We start from the raw sequence: 23430 nt of genomic DNA, 5'->3' as shown, positions 1-23430 counted from the left end.
TGAGTTGCCAAGACTTTTTCAGAGGGGATTTTGGATTTCTTGTTTAGTTTTAAAATAAGCTGTATTTTAGTGGGAAAACTTGTAAAAATGTAATTTTCGCCTCATTTTTTGACATTCAAACCTCACTAAATGGGGCTTAAGGGATTAAATAATAAAAAAATCCCTCTGAAAAAATCTTCCAAATATTGTTCAGTCCAAGGCTGGAAAATGTGAAGTCTTTAGGTCCGACTGACGTGGACGTAGTGTCGCCACAATGACAGAAAAATGTGTTTTGAGAAAAAGGCCCTTGAAATTGTGCTCTCCCATATAAGTCTATGGGGGAACATTGAATCAGCGCAATATTTAAACATGTTATTGTGAAGATTAGGCATATTTTCTGTTTCCGGGTGAAAGCTTATATGTTCAGAGACCAATTTGGCCGAAAACCTGAAAACTGAAAAAATTGAGTTTTGCCTGTAGTGTCTCCCCTTAATCAAGAAGCAACTGTATTGTCTCTTTATTGTATATTGTAAAATTGCCTAACGCAGAGCAGACATAATGATGGATAGTACACCTTGGAATTTTCTAACATAAAATTCTAGAAAAAGCAGTATGAAGGCTGCTTCTGAACGTAGAGTTAGTTGTTGTGGGAAAATTGGACGCACATGAGTTGAAACAGCAGATGCACACATTCCCACTGTTTTTGTGCGCTCCCCTGCTGACCACTCTCCTTTTTATTTCCAGCCTCCGTTTAAAGCTTTACTGCATTATTGTTGTGTGAAAGTTCAACACTGCTCCACCCGTGCCATTGTGTTTCCGAGGTCTTTCGCAGCAGCTCATTGTATGCTGCTCTTGGATGACAGGGCTGTGGCTGGTGTCTTTTTTAGCCTGTGGTGCATTCAGGCTCCTCCCTGGGTTTGGAAACTCTGTAATCTCCTCAACCGCTGCACCACCCAGATCCATCTGCCCGAGCAAAAAGGACACACTTCTCCACAGGGTACTCTCCCAAAACGATTCTCAAATGCCCATGACAATGTGTGCTTTCTGCTGAAGAGGTCAACAGGGACGTAGGGCTTCACGTGTTTAAGGCTGAAATCAGCAAAACAAAACTTGGATTGTTTCAAGTCAGCTCTTGACAAGTGAAGCAGCTGCATGAAAGTGTGGCGTGTTTAGGCCTGGTTCAGCTCAAGAGCAACAGAAAGATCCCGTCCGGCCGGAAATCAAACCTGGAGCAGCTGTGAAGCACAAGTGCTAACCGCTGGGCCACCATGTCAAGTATTTTACGTTTCATACAATTTGGTGCATAAAACATCTGGACTTGACCTCCATAGCACATAAAAAGGGAAGCATTTTAAACCTAAAACGGTAGATTGAGAAGTAACTGTGTTTAGCTTTTAAAGAGACAGAAAATACAGGGCTAACGTGCACAAATGAGTAAAAGTAAATGTTCTTTCTACCCACTACTATACTCCAAAGTAATTCTACAAAACAGTATTAATTTTAGTGCTGGGTATTATCCCCTTAAAATACTAATTCCTTAATATATTATTCTAGTATTCCTCTATTATTAATTCCTTAATAATAGAGAGAGAGGGAGGGAGGGAGAGAGAGAGGTAGAGAGAAAGAGGGAGAGTGAGAGAGGTAGAGAGAGAGAGGGGGAGAGAGGGGGAGAGAGAGGGAGTGAGAGAGGTAGAGAGAGAGGGAGAGTGATAGAGGTAGAGAGAGAGAGGGGTAGAGAGGAAGAGTGAGAGAGAGGGAGAGAGAGGGAGAGTGAGAGAGAGGGAGAGAGAGGGAGAGTGAGAGACAGAGAAAGAGGTAAAGAGAGGGAGAGAGAAGGAGCGTGAGAGAGGTAGACAGACAGACAGACAGAGAGACACAGAGACAGGGGTAAAGAGAGAGGGCGAGACAGAGAAAGAAGTAAAGAGAGAGTGAGAGTGAGAGAAGGAGCGTGATAGAGTGAGAGTGAGAGAGGTAGACAGACAGACAGACAGACAGACAGACAGACAGACAGACAGACAGACAGACAGACAGACAGACAGACAGACAGACAGACAGACAGACAGACAGACAGACAGACAGACAGACAGACAGAGAGCTACAGATACAGAGATACATAGAGAGAGGATAGAGTATATTAAGACCCAAGATTAAAAAAGTACCACAGCTTCTGCAGATTAAAGCTGAATGTGCTGAGGAATTTAGTTTTAGTGCTGGGTACCACTGTATCCCTTTAATATACTATTGTAATTCCTTAATATACTAAATTATGATCTTTTGATGCCAGGTGAGTCCTGAGCGATGGGCGAGAAAAGCGCTTTTCTTTTGTCCTCATGGAGCGGGACTAGCATTGCTGCAGTAACACCCCCTAGGGACCAGGGGCGACTCCAAAAGGAACTTTGAAAAACGGAAACCAAAGGAATCCTCAAAGGAATATTCTATTGTCAAATGTATAGATTTTACCCATTTATTTTGGTCTTGATAATGAATGATTTAGATCAATAAATAAATGACTGTGCAGCCCCAGTTCATCGTTAGTTTTACATGATCCGCACTGTTCCCCTGATCCCGTCCAACAGTAAACCCCGGTCCCTCCAGCCTCACTGAAAGTATCAGGTGACCTCTATTATCTGTGCGTGACGTGTGAGCGCTGATGTCTGGATGTAATGAGCTCTAGAAAAGACACAACAAAAGGACTGGGCCTGTTAGACACTGCAGCCTGTGTTACTGCTGTGTCCTCCCTGCATTTACTGCCCCCTGAGCACTTGTTTCAGAGAGAGAGAGAGAGAGAGAGAGAAGGAGAGAGAGAGTGAGAGAGAGAGAGAAGGAGAGAGAGAGAGAGAGAGAGAGAGAGAAGGAGAGAGAGAGAGAGAGGGAGAAGGAGAGAGAGAGAGAAGGATAGAGAGACAGAGAGAGAGACAGAGAGAGACAGAGAGAGAAGGAGAGAGAGAAGGAGAGAGAGAGAAAAGGAGAGAGAGAGGAGAGAGAGAGAGAAGGAGAGAGAGAGAAGGAGAGAGAGAGAGAGAGGAGAGAGAGACAGAGAGAGAAGGAGAGAGAGAGAAGGATAGAGAGACAGAGAGAGAGACAGAGAGAGAGACAGACAGAGAGAGAGAGAGAAGGAGAGAGAGAGAGAAGGATAGAGAGACAGAGAGAGAGACAGAGAGAGACAGAGAGAGAAGGAGAGACAGAGAGAAAAGGAGAGAGAGAGGAGAGAGACAGAGAGAGAGAGAGAGGAGAGAGACAGAGAGAGAGAGAGACAGAGAGAGAAGGAGAGAGAGAGAGAGAGAGAGGAGAGAGACACAGAGAGAGAGAGAGAGGGAGGGAGAAGGAGAGAGAGAGAGGGAGAAGGAGAGAGAGAGAGAGAGAGAGAGACACAGAGAGAGAGAGAGAGGGAGAAGGAGAGAGAGACAGAGAGAGAGAGGGAGAAGGAGAGAGAGACAGAGAGAGAGAGAGAGGGATAAGGAGAGAGAGAGAGAAGAGAGAGACACACAGAGAGAGAGAGAGAGAGAGAGAGAGAGAGAGGGAGAAGGAGAGAGAGAGAGAGAGAGAGAGAAGGAAGAGACAGAGAGAGAGAGAGAGAGAGAGATATGTAGAGAGAGAGGAGAGACATACAGAAAGAGAGAGAGAGGGAGAGAGAGAGATTGAAAGAGAGAGGCACAGAGACAGACAGAGGAAGAGAGAGAGAGACAGACAGAGGGAGAGAGAAAGAGAGAGAGAGAGAGACAGACAGACAGACAGACAGAGAGAGAGTAAGAGAGAGAGAGAGACACAGTGACAGACAGAGGTAGCGAGAGACAGAGTGAGAGAGAGTGACAGACAGAAAGAGACATACAGAGCGAGACATAGAGAGATAGACAGACAGACACAGAAAGCGAGCGAGAGAAAGAGATAAAGAGAGAGGGAGAGAGAGAGAGAGAGAGAGAGAGAGAGAGAGAGAGAGAGAGGGGGAGAGAGAGTATAATAAGACCCAAGATTATAAAAGTACCACAGCGTCTGCAGATAAAGCTGAATGTGCTGAGGAAGAGGTGAAGACTGCCTGATTCATTCAAAATAATTCTGCAAGGGCAAGGTTATATTCGCAGGTGGAATGAAAAGGTGGAGTGAAATACTCTACTTCTCTCAAACAGGAAACACATTCATACAGCACCTGTCGGGACTCCCAAAGGTTATGCTGCAGGAGGCACTGGGATGGCATTAAAAATAGCAACACTAATGCCACTGTTCATTATTGTTGTAAATGAAATTAGCAAAGTACAACACATATCAATGCAAACCACACCGTAAATGCTTTGCCGCGTGAAATAAAAAAGTGGCCATTATGTTTTACATTTGAGGGCGGTGTGTGAGGCAGTGTGTCATTAGAGAGGGGTTTCTTCAGCCTTCCTCAGAAGTCCAGACACTTCTGAAGCTAGAGCAGCTGAAGGGAAAAGGGTCACTTTTAAGCACACGCACAACGTCGCACATTCATGTAATAGTTGATAAGAAACTTAATAAGGTGTCTTTCTTCAAGGCCGAGATTATAATAAGCTCCGATTCATTCCGTTTTTTTGGAACAGGTTCTGAAAAAATACCAGTTGCATTCTGAACACATGTTTTAAGGCGCCAACTGGCATTTTCTCTGCATTGGTTTCCTTCTTGGCATACATTTCCTATAAAAAAAAATGCGGATGAAAAAAACAGTTAAACCGCGTGTTGGGCTTCCATGTTGACCCCTGCTGAGAGACAGACCTCCACTCCGTCTGAAATGGCACACTGTCGTCTCCATATACGGTCAAGAGCGTGAACAAAACAGCTCAAACTAGAACTAAATACCCTGGACACTTGCCGCCTCATAACTGCAGTGAATGTGATGTTTATGGACGCGTTCCTCGGCCCAGGATGTTGCCCATGAGGGTAAAGTTGCCAAATTAAGTCATGTAAGAGTCAAGTAGACGTGAAAAGTCAGAAAAAGAGAATAAAAAAAATAGATCTGGTGAAACATATGCTCATGCTCTCGGTCATGTTTGGATTTTTATGCATTTACATGATTCTCATTCCAAACAGCACTCTCAATTTTCTGGGCTCAGCGTCCAAAGAAATAATAATAATTCATGTATGTATGTTCACTCCCCACTATAGCCACTGCTGCCCTGGCGCTGACTGACAGAGCCATGACTTTGAGGACATTTACAGTCAGGCATACAACAATGACAACACCAAATACATTTAAAAATTTGGGCAATTCTGAAAAAAAAAAGCATGTAACAAATCTTGCAGTGTTAAACTATTCTTAAAGCTCATTTCAGTCAAAAGGTTTCGACTCAAGGAGAAGTTAGAGTATGTTGGAAGGAAAGGCATATCACAAGAGTAAAATGTCGGTGTTCTCAACTGGTAGGGCTTCAGGATCCACAATCCCTCTAGAACTCATGTGTCAAGGTCAAGGCCCGTAATGTGGCCCTTTGAGGAGCGTGAATTCCTGAGTATGTAAAATAAAAAAGTATAAGTCTCTGGCCCATTCCTGTGCGGAGTTATGGATTTGTAAAGAAATAACCAGTTTGCTCACTCCAACCACTAGGGGGCAGCTTAAATTTAAAAAAGGAAAGTATTCCACACGTGACCAGCAGAGGGCACTGACATAATAAGAGATCAGGATATAAACAACACATTACAGCCACGTGGTAAATGAAGAGTGTGACACAGGCTTGCTGCATTTTGGTCTGGGTCATACAATTCTATGTTATAGCCAACCCAGCCCGGCCCCACATCACAGTCAGGAACGACGATGTGGCCCCCAGAGAAAAAAGAATAAGAATAGAATAACAAGCCGTGACGCGAATAAGAATTGAATTTGTGATATACTGTTTAAAGCAAAATAATTTTCTCAGTAATTATCATTGAAGAAGCATGAGATGAACTTTCGAAGATGAAACAACATCAAAACAGACAAAAGTTTTTTTTTAATCCTTTTTAAGAACAAATATTGAAAAATATACAGCTTTCTGTATCGTTCAACAGTAGGACTGTCTAGAACTTTGCAAGCCACCAATCACATCTCAAAAGGTGTTATATCGATCCAACCACAGACTACGTTGTCAAGACAGGAAGACGGAATTAACCAAGTAAAATATTTTCCTTAAAGGGACGATCCAGAGTTTGAAAATGTTAAAATTAAGTATTTTTCTCCCCCTACATGTTCCAGCCATGTCCTAATGTGTAGAATGAGCTCAGACCTGTTGCTTTGGAGAGTTTCAAGCGCTCGCTGAAGACTCACTTTTTGCACTGGCCTTCGGCACGAGCTGAGCTGAGCATTTTTCTCATGTTGATTTTATTATTCTATTTGTATTAAATGTTGATTGTTTTATTTTATGTATCTGTACAGCACTTTGGGGCAGTGGCTGCTGTTTGTAAATGTGCTCTATAAATAAATTTGACCTTTGACCTTTAGTCTCTTTAATGTACTTAACAAAAATGTACCTGCGTAGATGTTGATGCTTCATCATTCCAAACGTACATTGATTGAAAAAGCCATTAAAGTCTCCAATTTTTATAATCTGTTGCTAATGACTCCTCTCCTTGTATCCTCCAGTTTTTGAGGCAAAAATGCAGATCATTCACGTTTGTTTCTGCTCTTCTGGAAGATGCCATTGTTAAACTACTAACGTCCTTACAAAATACGCCACATGCCACGTGCATCATATCCAGCATTTCTGAAAGGGACTATAAGGAGTTTAAAAATGTTAGAATTATGTATTTTCCTCCCTCTACTTGTTCCAGCCATGTCCTCATGTGTAGAATGAGCCCAGACCTGTTCACCACAACTGCCTCTAAAATCCTGCACTGTCACTCAGGTGTTCATTCGGGTCCGAAGTGCCGTCATGCACGAGCTTAATATAGAAGCTGCAGTTACACGTATGACCTGAGGTGGCAGTAGTGGGTATAAAATGGCCAACTTGCCTCTAGCCCCTTTAATACACATGTCAATCAGGCCCATCAGGAATCCGAAGAAATCACCCCTGATCCCAGACTATGCGTATTCTGGCTGGCCGGGCTTCTCAAAATGGTCATCCGACCCACTTTTAGGTCCCGAGCCACCGGTTGAGAACTACGGATGTTATTGCTTTTTATTACCCAGCTCTGGATAATACCATCATACGATACGTCAGCCTTTTATTGAAGCAGGCAGTGTGCACTATTTTCTCCCCAGTGCTCGGCCAAATCGAGTGGTGAATCACAGCAACAACAAAGTCCAGCTGAATGGCAGAGGGGATGTGTTGCTGGAAGTGCGAGATAAGATCAACACAATTTGTCAGAGAAGAAGAAGAAGAAGAAGAAGTGGGATGTGTGCTGTTTGGTCAGGCAGCTATGGTGATGGAAATGCACGGTACAATGATCAGCTTAGACACGAGTGAAATTATTGTGAAAGGCGGTGAGTTACGTTTAACTTTTTATGCTTACCACAGCAGAATGAGGGTTCAATGGCTCAAAAAAGTTGATTTTGCATGATATCGACCCTTTTAATATTCAGGTCTTGCTCTATGTATGTACAGTATGTTGTATCTGTTTGCTCCAGACTACAGTTGGAAGCAGAGCCCTGGGAGACCCCTGTTATATCCCAGGACTTGGCTGCTGTGACACGGATGAGCTGTGTCCGCTAAGACGGGGAGTATTATGTAACAACGTAAATGCTCCTGAATGCTAATGCTGTTCGACCACACAGAGCAAGAGCCGAGGAAACCCGATACGCATCATCTTGGTCACAGCTACATGTAACAATGGGCCGTCATGAATCTTAATCTGAGATCGAGGGGGGAAACGGAGCGCGGTGGAGATTGATCCAGAGCATGCGCACTTTCAAAGTTTGAAGATATAGACGTATGGTATTATTGAACTAACTTTGCAAAAAGAAAATGGTGTTTCTGTTGAGATTAACATACTGTGCTACGCTTTTTGTAGGTTTCATTTGTCATCTGCCTGTTCAAACCGGGAGCAGCAGCTACATTTGGAAACATAGAGTCCCACACTTTTCATCACCATGCACTAGTGTGACGCACATGAAGCTCTTATCGTGTTCCTCCTGAAAGCCATATTACAAAGTGTGCATTGGCCTCCAACTAAAATGTTGATAGCATTTGTTGGTTTTTGGTCAGGTTCCAGTTGCCAGGAAGACTTGTAGTGCAGTCAGGGTTTCTCAAACTGGAGTACAAGGGTTCTAATAGTACTTTTTAGTATTTTTCACATAGTAAGTAACTGAAAGCACAATCACTGGGTTTCACAAGAATGGCTTGTTTAGTCCAAGTTTAGACCTGGTATGTATAATTTTGGACTACTTCTGGTATAGGGTTTCTTAGTTTCCTTTTAACCCTATTCCTAACTGCATATGGAAGCCACATATTTCCGAGAGGTTAAAGGCACACTGCGTAACATTTTTGCACTACACTGTTGCCATCAGTACAAAACATTCTTCCCTTGACCAGCTCAACATAGAAAATGCTATTTCTGCAGCGGGTAATCAAAGAATGGATTTGGATGAGGAACAAACTAAATCGCCCATATATGGTCATGTTTGAAAACAGTTAAGGGGGAAAAACAATTTGGAGAAAAATCTAAACTTTCTCTAATTATTCAAAAACTACTTTAACCAACGCTGAAATATGAATATAGTTTTCTACTAAACAATGATAAAAAGACATGGGGAGGAGCAAAGTGGTTCAACAGCCCATAAATACATAAATAACAGAGAATGCTAACTTGATGCTTCATGTTAGCATCGGGCAAATGCTAACGGTTAGCTAGCACTAGCTAGATTTTCACTTCTACTGAAAAATCTGCTGTGAGAAAATATCCATATAGATACAGACGGCATCTCTGGAATTTCCCATATATGGTCATGCTTGAAAACAGTTAAGGGGGAAAACAATTTGGAGAAAAATCTAAACTTTCTCTAATTATTCAAAAACTACTTTAACCAACGCTGAAATATGAATATAGTTTTCTACTAAACAATGATAAAAAGACATGGGGAGGAGCAAAGTGGTTCAACAGCCCATAAATACATAAATAACAGAGAATGCTAACTTGATGCTTCATGTTAGCATCGGGCAAATGCTAACGGTTAGCTAGCACTAGCTAGATTTCACTTCTACTGAAAAATCTGCTGTGAGAAAATATCCATATAGATACAGACGGCATCTCTGGAATTTCCCATATATGGTCATGCTTGAAAACAATTAAGGGGGAAAACAATTTGGAGAAAAATCTAAACTTTCTCTAATTATTCAAAAAATACTTTATTTCTAATTCAGCATTAGCTATAGTTTTCTACTAAATAAAGAAACAAATACATGGAAAGGAGCAAAGTGGTTCAACAGCCCATAAATACATAAAACACTGAGAATGCTAACTTGATGCTACATGTTTGCATCGGGCTAATGCTAATGTTAGCTAGCCTGAGCTACAACTGCCGTTTTATCACTTCTACTGAAAAATGTGCTGTGATAAAATATCCATATGGGCCCTGACTTTATTTATGTGTCATAAATGAGTTTATATTCCACCAGAAAATGGCTTAAAAGAGTGAAAAATTGTTTTTCTCTAAAGATTCTATTTTCCCCCTCGGCGAAGCCACGCTCCCTTCTATGACGAGATGCCGTCTGTATCTATGGGCCCGATTTACACTTGACTTTATTTATGTGATAAATAAGTTCATATTCCACCAGAAAATGGCTGAAAAGAGTGGAAAATTGTATTTCTCTAAAGATTCTATTTCCCCCCTGGAGACGTACCCACTCCTGGTAAACTTACAGTCATGTTTTAGGTGATCTGCTCACAGCAGTTTGTTTGTATATTTATGAGGTATTTTTCAATGATGAAAATATCTGTCATAAAATATAATAAAAATGTATTGGATGAAATTCTAGGCAGCGTGGCTTTAATTGCTAGGAAAGATTTGAGCTTGAGCATCACTGTTGCCTTTACTCAAATGCTTTTGCTCTTGAGGGCACAGCAACTCCGAGTTATCACTTACACTGTTTACGACACCGTTTCAGCAGACGCCTATGACATAATCTGAAACATCTGCAATGAATGGTAAAAATCAACCAGAACAAAGAGTAACCAATGCAATAAAAAGCAGATGCAGGCGAAAATAGTTACAACAGAGCTTGGGAAAATAATAAGAAAACTCTTCTTAAATGGGCTGGACTTGGATTCGGTTTTTAAAGAAGGGGTTATTATGCTTTTTCAATCACACAGACACCAGTCTATATCACACTACAATGATGACCAAACCTTCTGTTGGTCTGTAAATGCAGTAAATTAGAATAACTGCCTTGTATAAAATTGCTCTCTCAAAATGGCTGTAGTGAATGTCTTGAAATAGGCCTCTGTCTCTTTAAGAACCTCTGACCCTTTCCCTTTCCGACACGCCCCCTCTACACGCTGTCTGTGGCATCAGTGGGGAGGGGGTTCTGCTGAGGAGCAGTGGTTGGTTACTCGGCTGGTGACGAAAGCTCGGAGGCGTCTCCAGGAGGTGGGGGCGTTCCTAGGAGGACTCAGGCAAACCTATCCCTAAAATGGCCGCCATCAGAGTTTTTACAGATTACTCAAAAATATGTGAATGTGCCAAGGCAACACTTCAGGCATGTTTTTAATGAGGGAATGTCATAATAACATGATGTAAAGCTCGAAAAAGTCGATTTTGCATAATACCCCCCCTTTAAGTGATAGTGACTCGGCTTGGGCTCAAACTCAGACTTTGTTTATCACGTGGATTTGCACATTCAGTACTTGGACTTGCAAACTGAAAGCTTAACCTCTTAACTCCCGCCTGAACCGAGAGGATCTTTTTCCTCACGTCATCAGATTTTTTTTCTCTATCATTTTTTGTTGGGTATTCAACTCATTTTTGTAACATTTTTGTAATTTTTTGTCAAATTTTTTGTCAAATTTTTGTAATTTTTTTGTCAAATTTTTATCACATTTTTGTATTTTTTTTTGGTCAATTTTTTATCAAATGTTTGTCATTTTTATGTCACATTTTGTCACATTTTTGTAATTTTTTTGTCACATTTTTGTAATTTTTTTGTCACATTTTTGTCACATTTTTGTCATTTTTTCGTCAATTTTTTGTCAATTTCTTGTGACATTTTTGTGACATTTTTGTGACATTTTTGCCACTTTTTCATCAATTTTTCGTCACTTTTTTGCCAATGTTTTCTCACTTTTTTGTCACATTTCCATCATTGTTTTCGTCTCAGTTTTGTTGCAGCTTTTGGACTGGGGTCAAGCCAAACTGGAGAAAATGCGCTCGGTTCAGGTGGGAGTTAAGGGGCTAAACCCGGACTTTGACACAAACAACGAGGACTTGAGAGAAACTTGGGACTCAAAACCACATTCTTCTCGACACATCCATAAATAACAGTTTAATTTTACACCGCAGCGGTTTGTCTTCCTCCCGCCCACCTGTACAGCAGACCGAGGTGAGTCCTGTTATGCAACCGCATCCGTCACGGCCGCCGCTGACAGTGAGGAGGTGTGCGTGCAAAGCGGTGACTCCGATTAACTCCAGGGAAAATGGAAAATACTCCAGTGCAAACGCAAGGCTAATACAATTGTAGTGTCTCTGTCCTCCACCTGAAGATCAACAAAAACAACAAACCGGCTATTTTTCCCACCAGTGTGTCTATAGTAATGCAACAGTTCATTTATATGACTAGAAAAGACTATGTGGTTCCACTGTGACAATCTCTGTGCCATCTGTTTTTCACCAGTCTTAAAAATATATCGACAACAAGGAGGAAAATGACCAAAGGATGATCATTACTGACGCTTAGGGTTGGTAGGCAGGATAGTCAATCATTATTTTTGCAAATAGTTGGCTAATCAAATTCGGTTTTGCCATAATTTTGCCAAATTTAAGCCAGATATTGGAATGGAAGTTCATTTGTCTAGACACAGACGGCATCTCGTCATAGAAGGGGGCGTGGCCTCGCCGAGGGGGAAAATAGAATCTTTTGGGAAACACAATTTTTCACTCTTTTAGACATTTTCTGCCCAAATATAAACAAATCAATCACATACAAATACAGTCAAGCCTAAATCAGGTCCATGTGTATGTTTATTGACAGCAGATTGTTCGGTAGAAGTGAAAAAAGGGCAGTCGTGGCTTGCGTTAGCATTAGCACGATGCTAACATGAAGCAAGTTAGCATTCTCCGATATTTATGTACTTATGGGCTGTTGAACCACTTTATTCTCCTCTCCATGTCTTTGTATCTTTATTTACTAGAAAACTATAGATACAGACGGCATCTCTGGAATCGCCCATATATGGTCATTTTTGAAAACAGTTAAGGGGGAAAACAATTTTGAAAGAATGTATATTTTCTCTTATTATTCAAAAACTACTTTAACAAACGCTGAAATATGAATATAGTTTTCTACTAAATAATGATACAAAGACATGGGGAGGAGCAAAGTGGTTTATCAGCCCATAAATACATGAATAACGGGGAATGCTAACTTGATGCTACATGTTAGCATCAGGCTAATGCTAACGGTTAGCTAGCGCTTGCTACAACTGCCGTTTTTTCACTTCTACTGAACAATCTGCTGTGAGAAAACATCCATATGGGCCCGATTTACACCTGACTTTATTTGTATGTGATAAATAAGTTCATATTCCACCAGAAAATGGCAAAAAAGAGGGAAAATTGTGTTTCTCTAAAGATTCTATTTTCCCCCTCGGCGAAGCCACGCCCCCTTCTATGACGAGATGCCGTCTGTATCTATATTCATAATTCAGCATTTGTTAAAGTAGTTTTTGAATAATTAGAGAAAGTTACATTTTTTCTCAATTGTTTTCCCCCTTAACTGTTTTCAAAAATGACCATATATGGGCAATTCCAGAGATGTTGTCTGTATCTATAGCGCACAAGTCACCCAAAGCGTTTCACATAGTTAAAGCCACACTGCATAGAATTTTTCCCAATAAATCAAAATGAAATACATATTTTATGAGAGATATTTTCATCATTGAAAAATAAAGACACAAACAAACTGTGAGCGGCTCACCTCCCCTGCGGCATGACTGTAACTTTACCGGGAGTGGGTACGTCTCCGGTTTCCATGGAGATGTTCAAAAGTCAACACAAGGCTAGGTTCTCATCCAAATCCATTCTTTGATCAAGAGGAAGTATAGTGATTAAGGATGTATAGTTTTAGGGTTTTTTGTGGGGGGGTTTTCTGTAAAAATCACAAGATAGTGGTCATACCGCCTTTGCGATGCCCAATCCCGTCAGACCTTGGAAGCTGAGCAGGGAAGGGCCTGGTCGGATGGGAGACCGTTTAGTAACACCAGGAAGCCTAGCGAATGGAGTGAGTGAGTGAGTGGTTGGTGGGGGTCGGAGGGGCCGATGGCGCAGACTGGTTGCCTCGCTTCCGTCAGTCTACCCCAGGGCAGCTGTGGCTACAATAGTAGCTTACCACCACCAAGTATGGAGTGAATGAATAATGCAATGTAAAGCGTCTTTGAGTGTCCAGAAAAGTGCTATATAAAACAGATTCATTATTATTATTATTATTATTAAGATTATTCAGATTATTCTGGTCTCACGTTGATGTAACTGCCTGGTGTTTGTGATGATGCCGTGTAGAGAACAGGCATATTTTTTCCTGATATCTGAATTACTTTCAGTTTTTGAATCCATTTGCTGCAGCCCTACAAACACACTCCAAATTTGCAACACACAGCCAGTCCCTGTCAAACTTTGAATTCACAACACAGCAAAACAAATGTCCAACGCCAGGTGAATGAATGGTTGCAAATCCGCAGATGACAGTGGATGTGAGAGGGAAATCATGGGAGTTAGATGCCAAAATAGAAAACTAGTTCATGTCAGCCATTGGTCATGAATGATCAAAGGTTTAGGTGCTATTGCTTTTGCACAAACCCACTTTGTGTTTCAGTAGGCTAACACAACCGAAATGACCAGTAGTTTTCAGGAAGAAAAAACATGCATCTGCACAAGGGAAAACATAATAATGAACAGAGATACAGAGAGACTCATAAAAGTAGTAGGGCTGCAACTAACGATTATTTTGTAATCGATTAATCTGACTATTTTTACGATTAATCAATTAGTCGCTTGGCTATGAATGGTGTAGGAAAATTTTATTTTTTCTATTTTTTTATCACATAAAGTGGATCCGCTTGAGGACGTATTGATGGAGTAAACGTAAAGTAAATGTTTGTTGGAGGCTCTTGGCGCTAATTCTGCTTCTGATTGGATGAGACACAAACAGATATTCATGAAAATTACAATGTACAAAGTGCACTACATACACTTGCTATAAAAACAAAGTGGGTTTTCATCAAAAATACTACATTTTCAGGTAATTTTTGCTCTATTTGAGTCTTTGTGAACCAGAAAACGATTAATCGATTACTAAAATAGTTGTCGACTATTTCTATAATTGATTAGTCGTACGTAGATTAATCGATTAGTTGTTTCAGCCCTAAAAAGTAGCATATACATATTCTGACTCCAAGGCTTAAAAAGTCAACCTGATGTGCAGCACAGACTGTGGCAGCGCATCTCCTCAAGGCTGTTGAATTCAGGACTTACCAATAACAGTGGACGTCCAGCTGAGGAGCAAACTGCGCCAAAATAAGAATCGGATCTTCCTCTTCTGACCTTCACAGAGGCTCCCGGACTGAGACGGTGCACGTGTCGTGTGCGCATGAGACGAGAGGTTGGTCAGAGACTCGGTGTCCGGTGCAGACGGAGCGGGCAGAGTGAGTGCAGAGGCTCAGGCAGAGGTGGCCTCATATACGGAGGGAGTGGAGCTGACTCTGAGGGAGTCCTCGCACGGCGCAGCCCACTCGCACTGCCTCGGCTCGCGCTGCTGCGGCTGCCGGATGCCTCCACAGCGCAGACGCGAGGAGAGAGCGCACTCTAGTGGCACAATGGATGATAACAACAGAAAATGATCATTCCAAATCGGAGGAGGGGAAAGCTGCAGACTCGGAGCCGAGACAGGTCGACCATCAGGGGCGGACTGGGACTGAAAAACAGCCCTGGACTCTGACCGGCCTTTGCCCAAATTAGCGTAAATGTGACACTTACCACCCGACTTAACGGAGCGCATTTTCTCCAGGTTCGGCTTTACCCAAATCTAAAAGCTTCTCGGCTGGAGAGCAACAATGTAACGCCTCATTTGAAAGCTGAGACCTACAAAGTTTGTTTTTTTCTATCATTTTTTGGTTATGGTTTTGTCACGTTTTTGTGGCCTTTTCGTTGCTTTGTTGTCGTGTTTTTGTTGACTTTTCATCACATTTTTTGTCACTTTTTTTGTTGCTTTTCCGGCACATTTATGTTTTTTTTGTTGTCGCTATTTTGATGCTTTTAGATTTGGGTAAAGCTAGAGCCAGTGGCCCTTCTGTGCTCTTCCAGAATGGACATATGGCCAGTCCGCCCCTGTCTACCATCAGTGTAAATTTTGACAACATATTTTATTTTAGTTTTAGTCTTTTGGCTAAAATGTAATTTAATTTTAGTCGAGATTTAGTCAAAAAAAGCTTTTAAATTTTAGTCTAGTTTTAGTCGACTAAAATGGCATGTCAATTTAGTCGACTAAATTAGTCGACTTTGCATTTATAATATTCATTATAATCATATTTAATCAAGGTCCTCGACTTCATGGGGCTGCTCCACATGAACAAAGCTCAGAGCTGATCATTTGGCAGAGAATTTAACCTCTTAACTCCCACCTGAACGGATCCCATTTTCTCCAGTTTGGCTTTAACCTAAAAGCTTCTTGGGGAAAGAAGCAGCAAAACAGCCACAAAAAATTAGAAGAAAACAAGGATGTAAATGCAACCAAAATGTGAGAAAAATGCAACAAAAAAGTGACAAAAATTCAACAAAAAAGTGACAAAAATTCAACAAAAAAGTGACAAAAATTCAACAAAAATGTGACAAAAATTCAACAAAAATGTGACAAAAATTCAACAAAAAAGTGACAAAAACTCAACAAAAATGTGACAAAAACTCAATCAAAAAGTGACAAAAATTCAACAAAAAAAGTGACAAAAACTCAACAAAAAAGTGACAAAAACTCAACAAAAAAGTGACAAAAATTCAACAAAAAAGTGACAAAAATTCAACAAAAATGTGACAAAAACTCAACAAAAATGTGACAAAAACTCAACAAAAAAGTGACAAAAATTCAACAAAAAAGTGACAAAAATTCAACAAAAATGTGACAAAAACTCAACAAAAAAAGTGACAAAGACTCAACAAAATAAGTGACAAAAACTCAACAAAAAAAGTGACAAAAACTCAACAAATATGTGACAAAAAAACATAAAAAATAAAAAGGTGACACAACACAGCAACAACGCGAGGAAAAAGATCAGTTTTGTGGGTCTTAGCTTTCAAATCAGGTGTTACACAGACCTATAGCCAAAGAGGACAGGCCGGTGGTGAGAGGTTAAATGATATGAGGCTTTTTCCAGACGGTCAATAGAAGTTTGGATGATTTCTCTCCTTTTTTCATTTTTATTTAGTCTTATTTTAGTCGACTAAAATATCTGGACATTTTAGTCATAGTTTTAGTCTCATGAAAAACTTTTAATTTAGTTTTAGTCCAATTTTAGTCGTCAAAAATATCACTTTGACTAAAATTAAGACTAAATATTTTAGTCGACGAAATTAACACTGTCTACCATGAAGCGAATCCACCTTGATAGTGCGCCCTCTGCTGGATAAGGCGGATCTAGAGCGATCAGCTTTTAGGAAGAGGATTGATATGTTGAACTGCTTCACGCACGTGAGGAGTTATAGGGCTGAAATATTTCTTATTTTTCATCATAACAAACCAGAAGTCTTGTGAACAGAACTAGATGCTTCGATTGATTGATAAAGATGGCATAACTTTGAACAGCAAATTACTTGTTATTTTTAACAAATAATCTAATCTAAACCTACCCCTAAGCCTAACGATTTTAACGCAGTACTAAGTAACTTTTGCCCCTAAAGGCCATAAGCGCAACTGCAGGTGTCGTAGCAAGTTGCACTTTTGTAACTTATTACTTGTCCGTGAGAGTAAATACTACGCTGACAGGAAAGGCGAAGGGAGAGAGGGATATTGTACATCCAATTATACAGTGGAGATATTTTTTTTACTCAAACTTGGCTGTAAATACTGTTTAAAGTGGCGCTAGCCCACAGTTAGCTTTACCCGGTAGCCTGTTAGCTTCTTCTTCGTGATTCCATTAGTGTGTATTGGTTTCCAGTCCGGTGGCAGGGAAGTTGCAATTGTGGTTTTCTGGCCAGAGACACCAGGGGGAGATGAAAGACCCTCCAACCATCATATCAACACTTGCATTACCCCCAGAGGAACTATGGAAAGGATTTATTAAGGTAAACAAGTTACTTAGTATTGCTTTAAACTAAAACATAAAATATTTCCAAATACCCTCGTGAATCTGCTCCTGCCAGCAGAGGGCGCACTATCACGACGGATCCGCCTCACCTCGTGGATCTGTATCTGCTCCGGGTCTGCAACTTTCTATTATTGAAAAATTGTGCCAAATGTGATCAGAATTTCACATTCTTGACGCTTTAACAAGGGCGAGGTTGCTCAAATGACCTCTGTTAAAGGAGGTAAAAGATTTAGGCCCATGGAGCTTTCTGTTCTATGGGCAAAACGCAACATAATGTTCATCCATAGGCTATGCCCTCACTCTCACCAAAGGTTGGCTTAGTCAAAATACTATAATAAAAGTAGAGAGAACAAAGGCTGATCAGGTTTAAAGTCGACAACTTTCTGAAGATTGTTCGAGCATGAAAGCCTGGTTGATGATTTAATGTGTATGTAAATAACATGATGATATTTTCACATTCTGACTTAAAACCAAATCTGATAGCATATTAACAAAAAATCAGAAACAGTTCTAAATAATTATAACAACTTTAAATAAATATTATAGCTATCTTATACTACTCAATAAAACTTTGATTCGTCTTGAAGCTTCGCCATAGGCCTAAAGCTTTTTGTCAAGAGTAGCCTATAGGTTACATATTGAAACAGAAGTAAAAATGCTGCAGTGTAACTAAGAAATAGCCGTCATGTGCAGAGTATCTGCCTCTTCCTCTTTCACACACGCTCCGAGCATGTTTACGCAGCGCGCGTCTGGCTGACAGCGCAGTGCCATGTAGAGGTGGAGCAGAGGAGGATGCTGCTGCTGCTGTGCGCGCTGTGCGCTCTGTGCGCTCTGTGGTCCACAGCGGCTCACAGAGTGGCGGGGTCAGCCGTGACTATGGACGGACATATCCGACACTTGGCTGTGAGCCGTGACGCGGTTTTTGTTTCTACGGGGCAGAGCCTGTACCAACTGCACTCAGACCTCGGTCTGAAGCGGCGCGTGTCCCTGAGAGGCGCGCTCTCCAACACAAGGCAGAAGTTTCATCGTGACCCTGTTGGAGTCGCCTGGAACAGCACTCTCACCGTTAACGTGCTGCTGCCTTTCATCTCCAACAACACCCTGATTCTGTGTGGCGTTTTGGTCAGCGACTGCGGTCACTGCGAGATTCTGTCGCTGCAGGACGTGTCTACAGTCGTGCACGTGGAGAGTATTATCTTGGGTTCCATCATCCACCACAGTGCATCAGTGGCCTTTCTTGTGACTGAGGTCATAGGTGGAAAAGAAGAAAAATACATCTTCGCGGCCACAGAGAGCCCTGCGCCCAATAGTCCCTGCGAGATCAAAGAGGGAATTCTTAATCTATTCAACACCGAAGACAATCAGAGTGGAGGCATCTTAGCCTTCAACACAGAGGAACACTTCAACAGCAGGGACAACAGCAAGGTGGGCTTCGTGGACGGTTTCCAGGTGAAGTCAATCATTTACCTGTTCTCCAATGTGCGTTCACCCTCGGGGAACACGATACGCCTCATTTGGTTTGATGCTGAGCATCAAGCCAAATCAAGTAAGCGTAAGGTCAGTACCCTGAGGTCTCTGCGGGGCGTCATCCTCAGCACCGGTGCGTCGGACGCACACGGGAAGCTCCTGGCCTCCTCCGTAATCACCGGCACAAACCCGCCCGCGTGGTGCGGCGTGTTCAGTGTGGATGGGTCAAGCGCAAACACTGAGCTGCTGCTGTTTGACATCAGCCCTGACCCCAGTGTAAACCTCGACACGGACCCACACTTCAAATCGTCCAAGAGCAGCTCCGTGGTCCAGCTGCACACCCGGACCCGGAGGCCGCGGAGCTCCCTGCTGAAGCAGAGCCGCATGAGCTCAGTGCTGGCTCTCACACACCGGGACTGGCTGCTCTTCTTCATCGGAACAGAGGACGGACAGGTCATCAAGGTGTGTCCACACAAAGTTTCATCATCTCCTTTGTAGCCTATAATAATGAAACCACTGATTTAAGGTTTTGTGATGTATAAAGTTCAACAGGTCTATCACTGGTGAGATGTGATGATGTTTTCCTTCACCAGACCATCATGATAAATAGTCACATTTTAATTAACCGGTTATGCTTTATTTTACACTACCCTTGATACAATGTACCTGTCAAAATTAGTACAATGTAAGGTGCTATGTGACAATGTGTAATAACTTGTACCTATGGGTTACATAAACAATGGAATAATATAAGTAATTTGGTGATATAGTTTAATAAGACATAAGACTCTTAGGGTTTAAGGTTTGGGTCTTATATTTATCTATAAATAAAACACATTATTCCATTGAATATGTGGCCCATAGGTACAAGTTATTGCACATTGTCACATAGCACATGTGCTAAATTTGGATTAATTAATCGATAATTTCCACAGTGTTGGAACAGTCAGTTTTTGGTTTACCCTTTTATCGAGCATCTTAAACCAAACAATGAACAACACAATTGTGGGGTGCTTCGTGTTGCATTTGTTTCATCTGAATTGACGCTTCATAATAAGTTGGCAAATATCTCTCATCTATACAGAAAAATACTGTTATTGTTTGCTGTACATTTCTCTCACCTTTAAAGAAACAGAGCACGTACAATCTTACTACATTGGCGAGTTAGTTGGTTAACTAGAATATGTTTGATCATAGTTTGTAACATAATCTAGATCCAGGATTTCTTAAGGGGAGAAACTGTTCTCTTAACATATAAACCTTCGCCTGGAAACAAAAACCAAAAAAAAAAATCATTTTGACAATAACACAAAAATGTTTCTCCACAGGTTTATAGGAAAATTGTAATTTCAAGAGGCATCTTCTCAAAATGCATTTGTCTCACATTGTGGCGACAGTATCTCCACATCAGTAGCCTTTACAGACTTCAAACTTTCCAGTCTTGGACTCAGATGGATTTTTTTCTAATTCCTACCCTGATTTATTGCATTTTGAAAAAACAACAAGGCGAAATGTCTGTAAAATCTTTTACAGATTTTTTTCAACAACAAAAAAATATGTCAACAAAATAAAACCATAAATTTAAACCAGGCTCCATCCATGATGCAGCTTTTGTTGCCGAAAATCTGTGGAATTTTGGGCATTTTTATTCATTAGGCCTTATTTTTGTATGAAAACTTTCTTTCCCCTCATATTTACACTATGTTAAGAATTATTTAGCAAATTGTATGACAATGCCACAAAGGTATTTTTTTTTTTCCTCTTTTTTTTCCCAATGAAACTCATGGATGGTATTGTATCAGGGCTCTTTGAATCACTGACTTCAATCTCAGACTGCTGTGATAATTAGTTGTCAGGAAACTACTGAAAAAAGACGTTCACCATTATTAAGCAGACCCCCCTTTTCTAGCAATCTGGGAAAGAAACCGGAAAAATGTGGAACAGTGCAATGCCTTGGTCTAGGTATGAAACCTTCATTTCATTTATTAATTTATTTGAATGGGACAGTGCATATTGATGAACAGACAACTAGTGCTGTAAATATGCCGGATTTAGCTCAAGGCTAATTTCCATCCGCAGTCCCTTCGATATTTCACAAAAGATTAAGCATTATCATTGTATTGTTAAGAGATTTGTGGCTGATTAAGAGCACACATTCATGCAGATAAATGTGAGGACGGTTTCTGCCAGACAAATACAGGAGATTAAAAGAACAGCTGCTACAAAGCAGCAAACAGGTATTTGAAGCTGCTGGTGCCTCTGGAGTCTCCCGAACATCCTGGTGTAGGATGCTCCAGAGGCTGCAGTTGTGCATAAGCCGTCCATCCGGCCTCCCCTAAACTGTTAATGACACAATACCATCCGTGAGTTTCATTGCAAAACAGTTTTTTTTACCTTTATGGCACTGAAATACAATTTGCATAATCATTCTTAAAATCGACTTTTTCAAGCATTACATCATGTTATTATTTCATTCCCTCATTAAAAACATGCCTGAAGTGTTGCCTTGGCACATTCACGTATTTTTGAGTAATCTATAAAAACTCTGATGGCGGCCATTTTAGGGATAGGTTTGCCTGAGTCCTCCTAGGAATGCCCCCACCTCCGGGAGACGCCTCCGAGCTTTCGTCACCAGCCGAGTAACCAACCACTGCTCCTCAGCAGAACCCCCTCCCCACTGATGCCACAGACAGAGTGTGGAGGGGGCGTGTCCGAAAGGGTCAGAGGTTCTTAAAGAGACAGAGGCCTATTTCAAGACATTCACTACAGCCATTTTGAGAGAGCAATTTTATACGAGGCAGTTATTCTAATTTACTGCATTTACAGACCAACAGAAGGTTTGCTCATCATTGTAGTGTGATATAGACTGGTGCTATGTGATTGAAAAAAGCATAACACCCCCTCTTTAAAGGAATAGGCCACCGTTTTTATATACTAAGATATGTTCTTACCTCACTTTAGTCGAGTTAATATATCCCCGTCTGGTCATTGTCCGCGCGCTCTGTCACGCAAACGGAGCACATACGCAGCCTCTCCCATATGTGACATAGCTCCGAAAAAGCTCACGATAGAAGCTACCAAGCTCTTCCACGTGTTCCCTATTTAAATAAAGTTACGTGAAGTGTTTTCATGCGAAGTATATTTACACAGAAATGTAACGTGTCGAATTTATAAGCAAATAAAAAGGGGGACTATATTGTGAGGCGTAATGATACGAGGAGTAAAACGTCCGCGCAGTAACTCCTAAAGGTTATTGACGGAAGTGAGCGGGGGAAGTCTTTAGGAGTTACTACGCGGACGCTTTACTCCTCGTATCATTACGCCTCACAATATAGTCCCCCTTTTTATTTGCTTATAAAATCGACACGTTACATTTCTGTGTAAATATACTTCGCATGAAAACACTTCACGTAACTTTATTTAAATAGGGAACACGTGGAAGAGCTTGGTAGCTTCTATCGTGAGCTTTTTCGGAGCTATGTCACATATGGGAGAGGCTGCGTATGTGCTCCGTTTGCGTGACAGAGCGCGCGGACAATGACCAGACGGGGATATATTAACTCGACTAAAGTGAGGTAAGAACATATCTTAGTATATAAAAACGGTGGCCTATTCCTTTAACATAGTGTATGTCACTAATAAAATCAATGTATCAATTAAAAAAAAAAGTTAAATTGCTGTTTACCTGCACTGTCTTGCCTTAAATAATTCATACCCATTGGGAGATTTGGCTATTTTGTCTTTTGACACGAATTACACCAGTAAATCGGTGCAGAACATTACTAACTCTTCTTTTGTACAAAACCGGATCATTTTGTGTTTTTAATGCTCATGCTATTCTTCAATTTTCAGCTTGTTGTGGACAAAAACTACCAATCCGCTTGTCCAAAAGTGCTGTACAGAGCAAACGATGACCGGGCCGTTTTCCCCAAGCTACACGTGAGCGGCGAGGACCGTAAACATGTCTATGTGGCCTTCACGAACCAGGTACAGACTTGCGTAGTGGTTATCCTTCATCCAAAGTCTACTGAGCTGCTGAATGATGATGATATTTGTTACTGTAGATCATGCTGATCCCAGTGTCAGAGTGCTCTCTCCACACAACTCTGCATGACTGCTGGTCTGCACAAGATCCTCAGTGCGTTTGGTGCGACTCTTCTCAGAGGTCGGTCCAGCTGTGATGTGATGTTATGTCCAGATGCTTCGAATCCAGCTGATTTTGTGTGTCCCTTATAGTTGTTCCTTTGAGAGTGACTGCAGAAACTCAAGCTGGGTGTCCATTTCTCAAGATTTCCAACACGAGAAGATGGTTTCAGTCAAAACAGAAAGCAATGCGTCCGGTCAGGTACAAGAATAACCACTCTCGTGTCTCAAGCCGTCATCTGTACTTGGTAGTTGGACGTTTTGCTTATCTTTAAACACTCGAGAAGCTTTGTCAGCGCTAATGAGCTTTATTTGTTTTGACAGTGGCTTACGTTTCTCTGCTTTCCGTTCATTTATGTGAAAAACAACATAAGGAGTTTCCACATTTTGCTTTGAAACTGATATTTCCTATAACAGATT

General features: G+C 41.2%; 2 protein-coding genes across 2 annotated transcripts in view; one reads left to right on the top strand and one right to left on the bottom strand.

Annotated features, from left to right (window-relative positions):
- Positions 1–14644, bottom strand: part of rerg (RAS-like, estrogen-regulated, growth inhibitor) — a 106829-nt gene extending 92185 nt beyond the window's left edge. Inside the window, exon 1 of the mRNA XM_079552538.1 lies at positions 14579–14644. The gene's annotated coding sequence lies outside the window, so the exon portion shown is untranslated. The remainder of the gene's footprint in view (positions 1–14578) is intronic.
- A 3494-nt stretch (positions 14645–18138) lies between these two features.
- The window catches only part of plxnc1 (plexin C1), a 41932-nt gene continuing 36640 nt past the window's right edge, over positions 18139–23430 (top strand). Inside the window, exons 1-4 of the mRNA XM_079551456.1 lie at positions 18139–19329; positions 22720–22854; positions 22932–23032; positions 23104–23212. Coding sequence (XP_079407582.1) covers positions 18193–19329; positions 22720–22854; positions 22932–23032; positions 23104–23212 — 1482 coding nt within the window. The 5' untranslated portion in view covers positions 18139–18192. The remainder of the gene's footprint in view (positions 19330–22719; positions 22855–22931; positions 23033–23103; positions 23213–23430) is intronic.

This window comes from Gobius niger, assembly GCF_951799975.1.
Source record: "Gobius niger genome assembly, chromosome: 2".
NCBI classification, from domain to species: Eukaryota; Metazoa; Chordata; class Actinopteri; order Gobiiformes; family Gobiidae; genus Gobius; species Gobius niger.
Note: the sequence above shows the minus strand (reverse complement) of the source record. Positions and strands in the feature narration are given on the sequence as shown.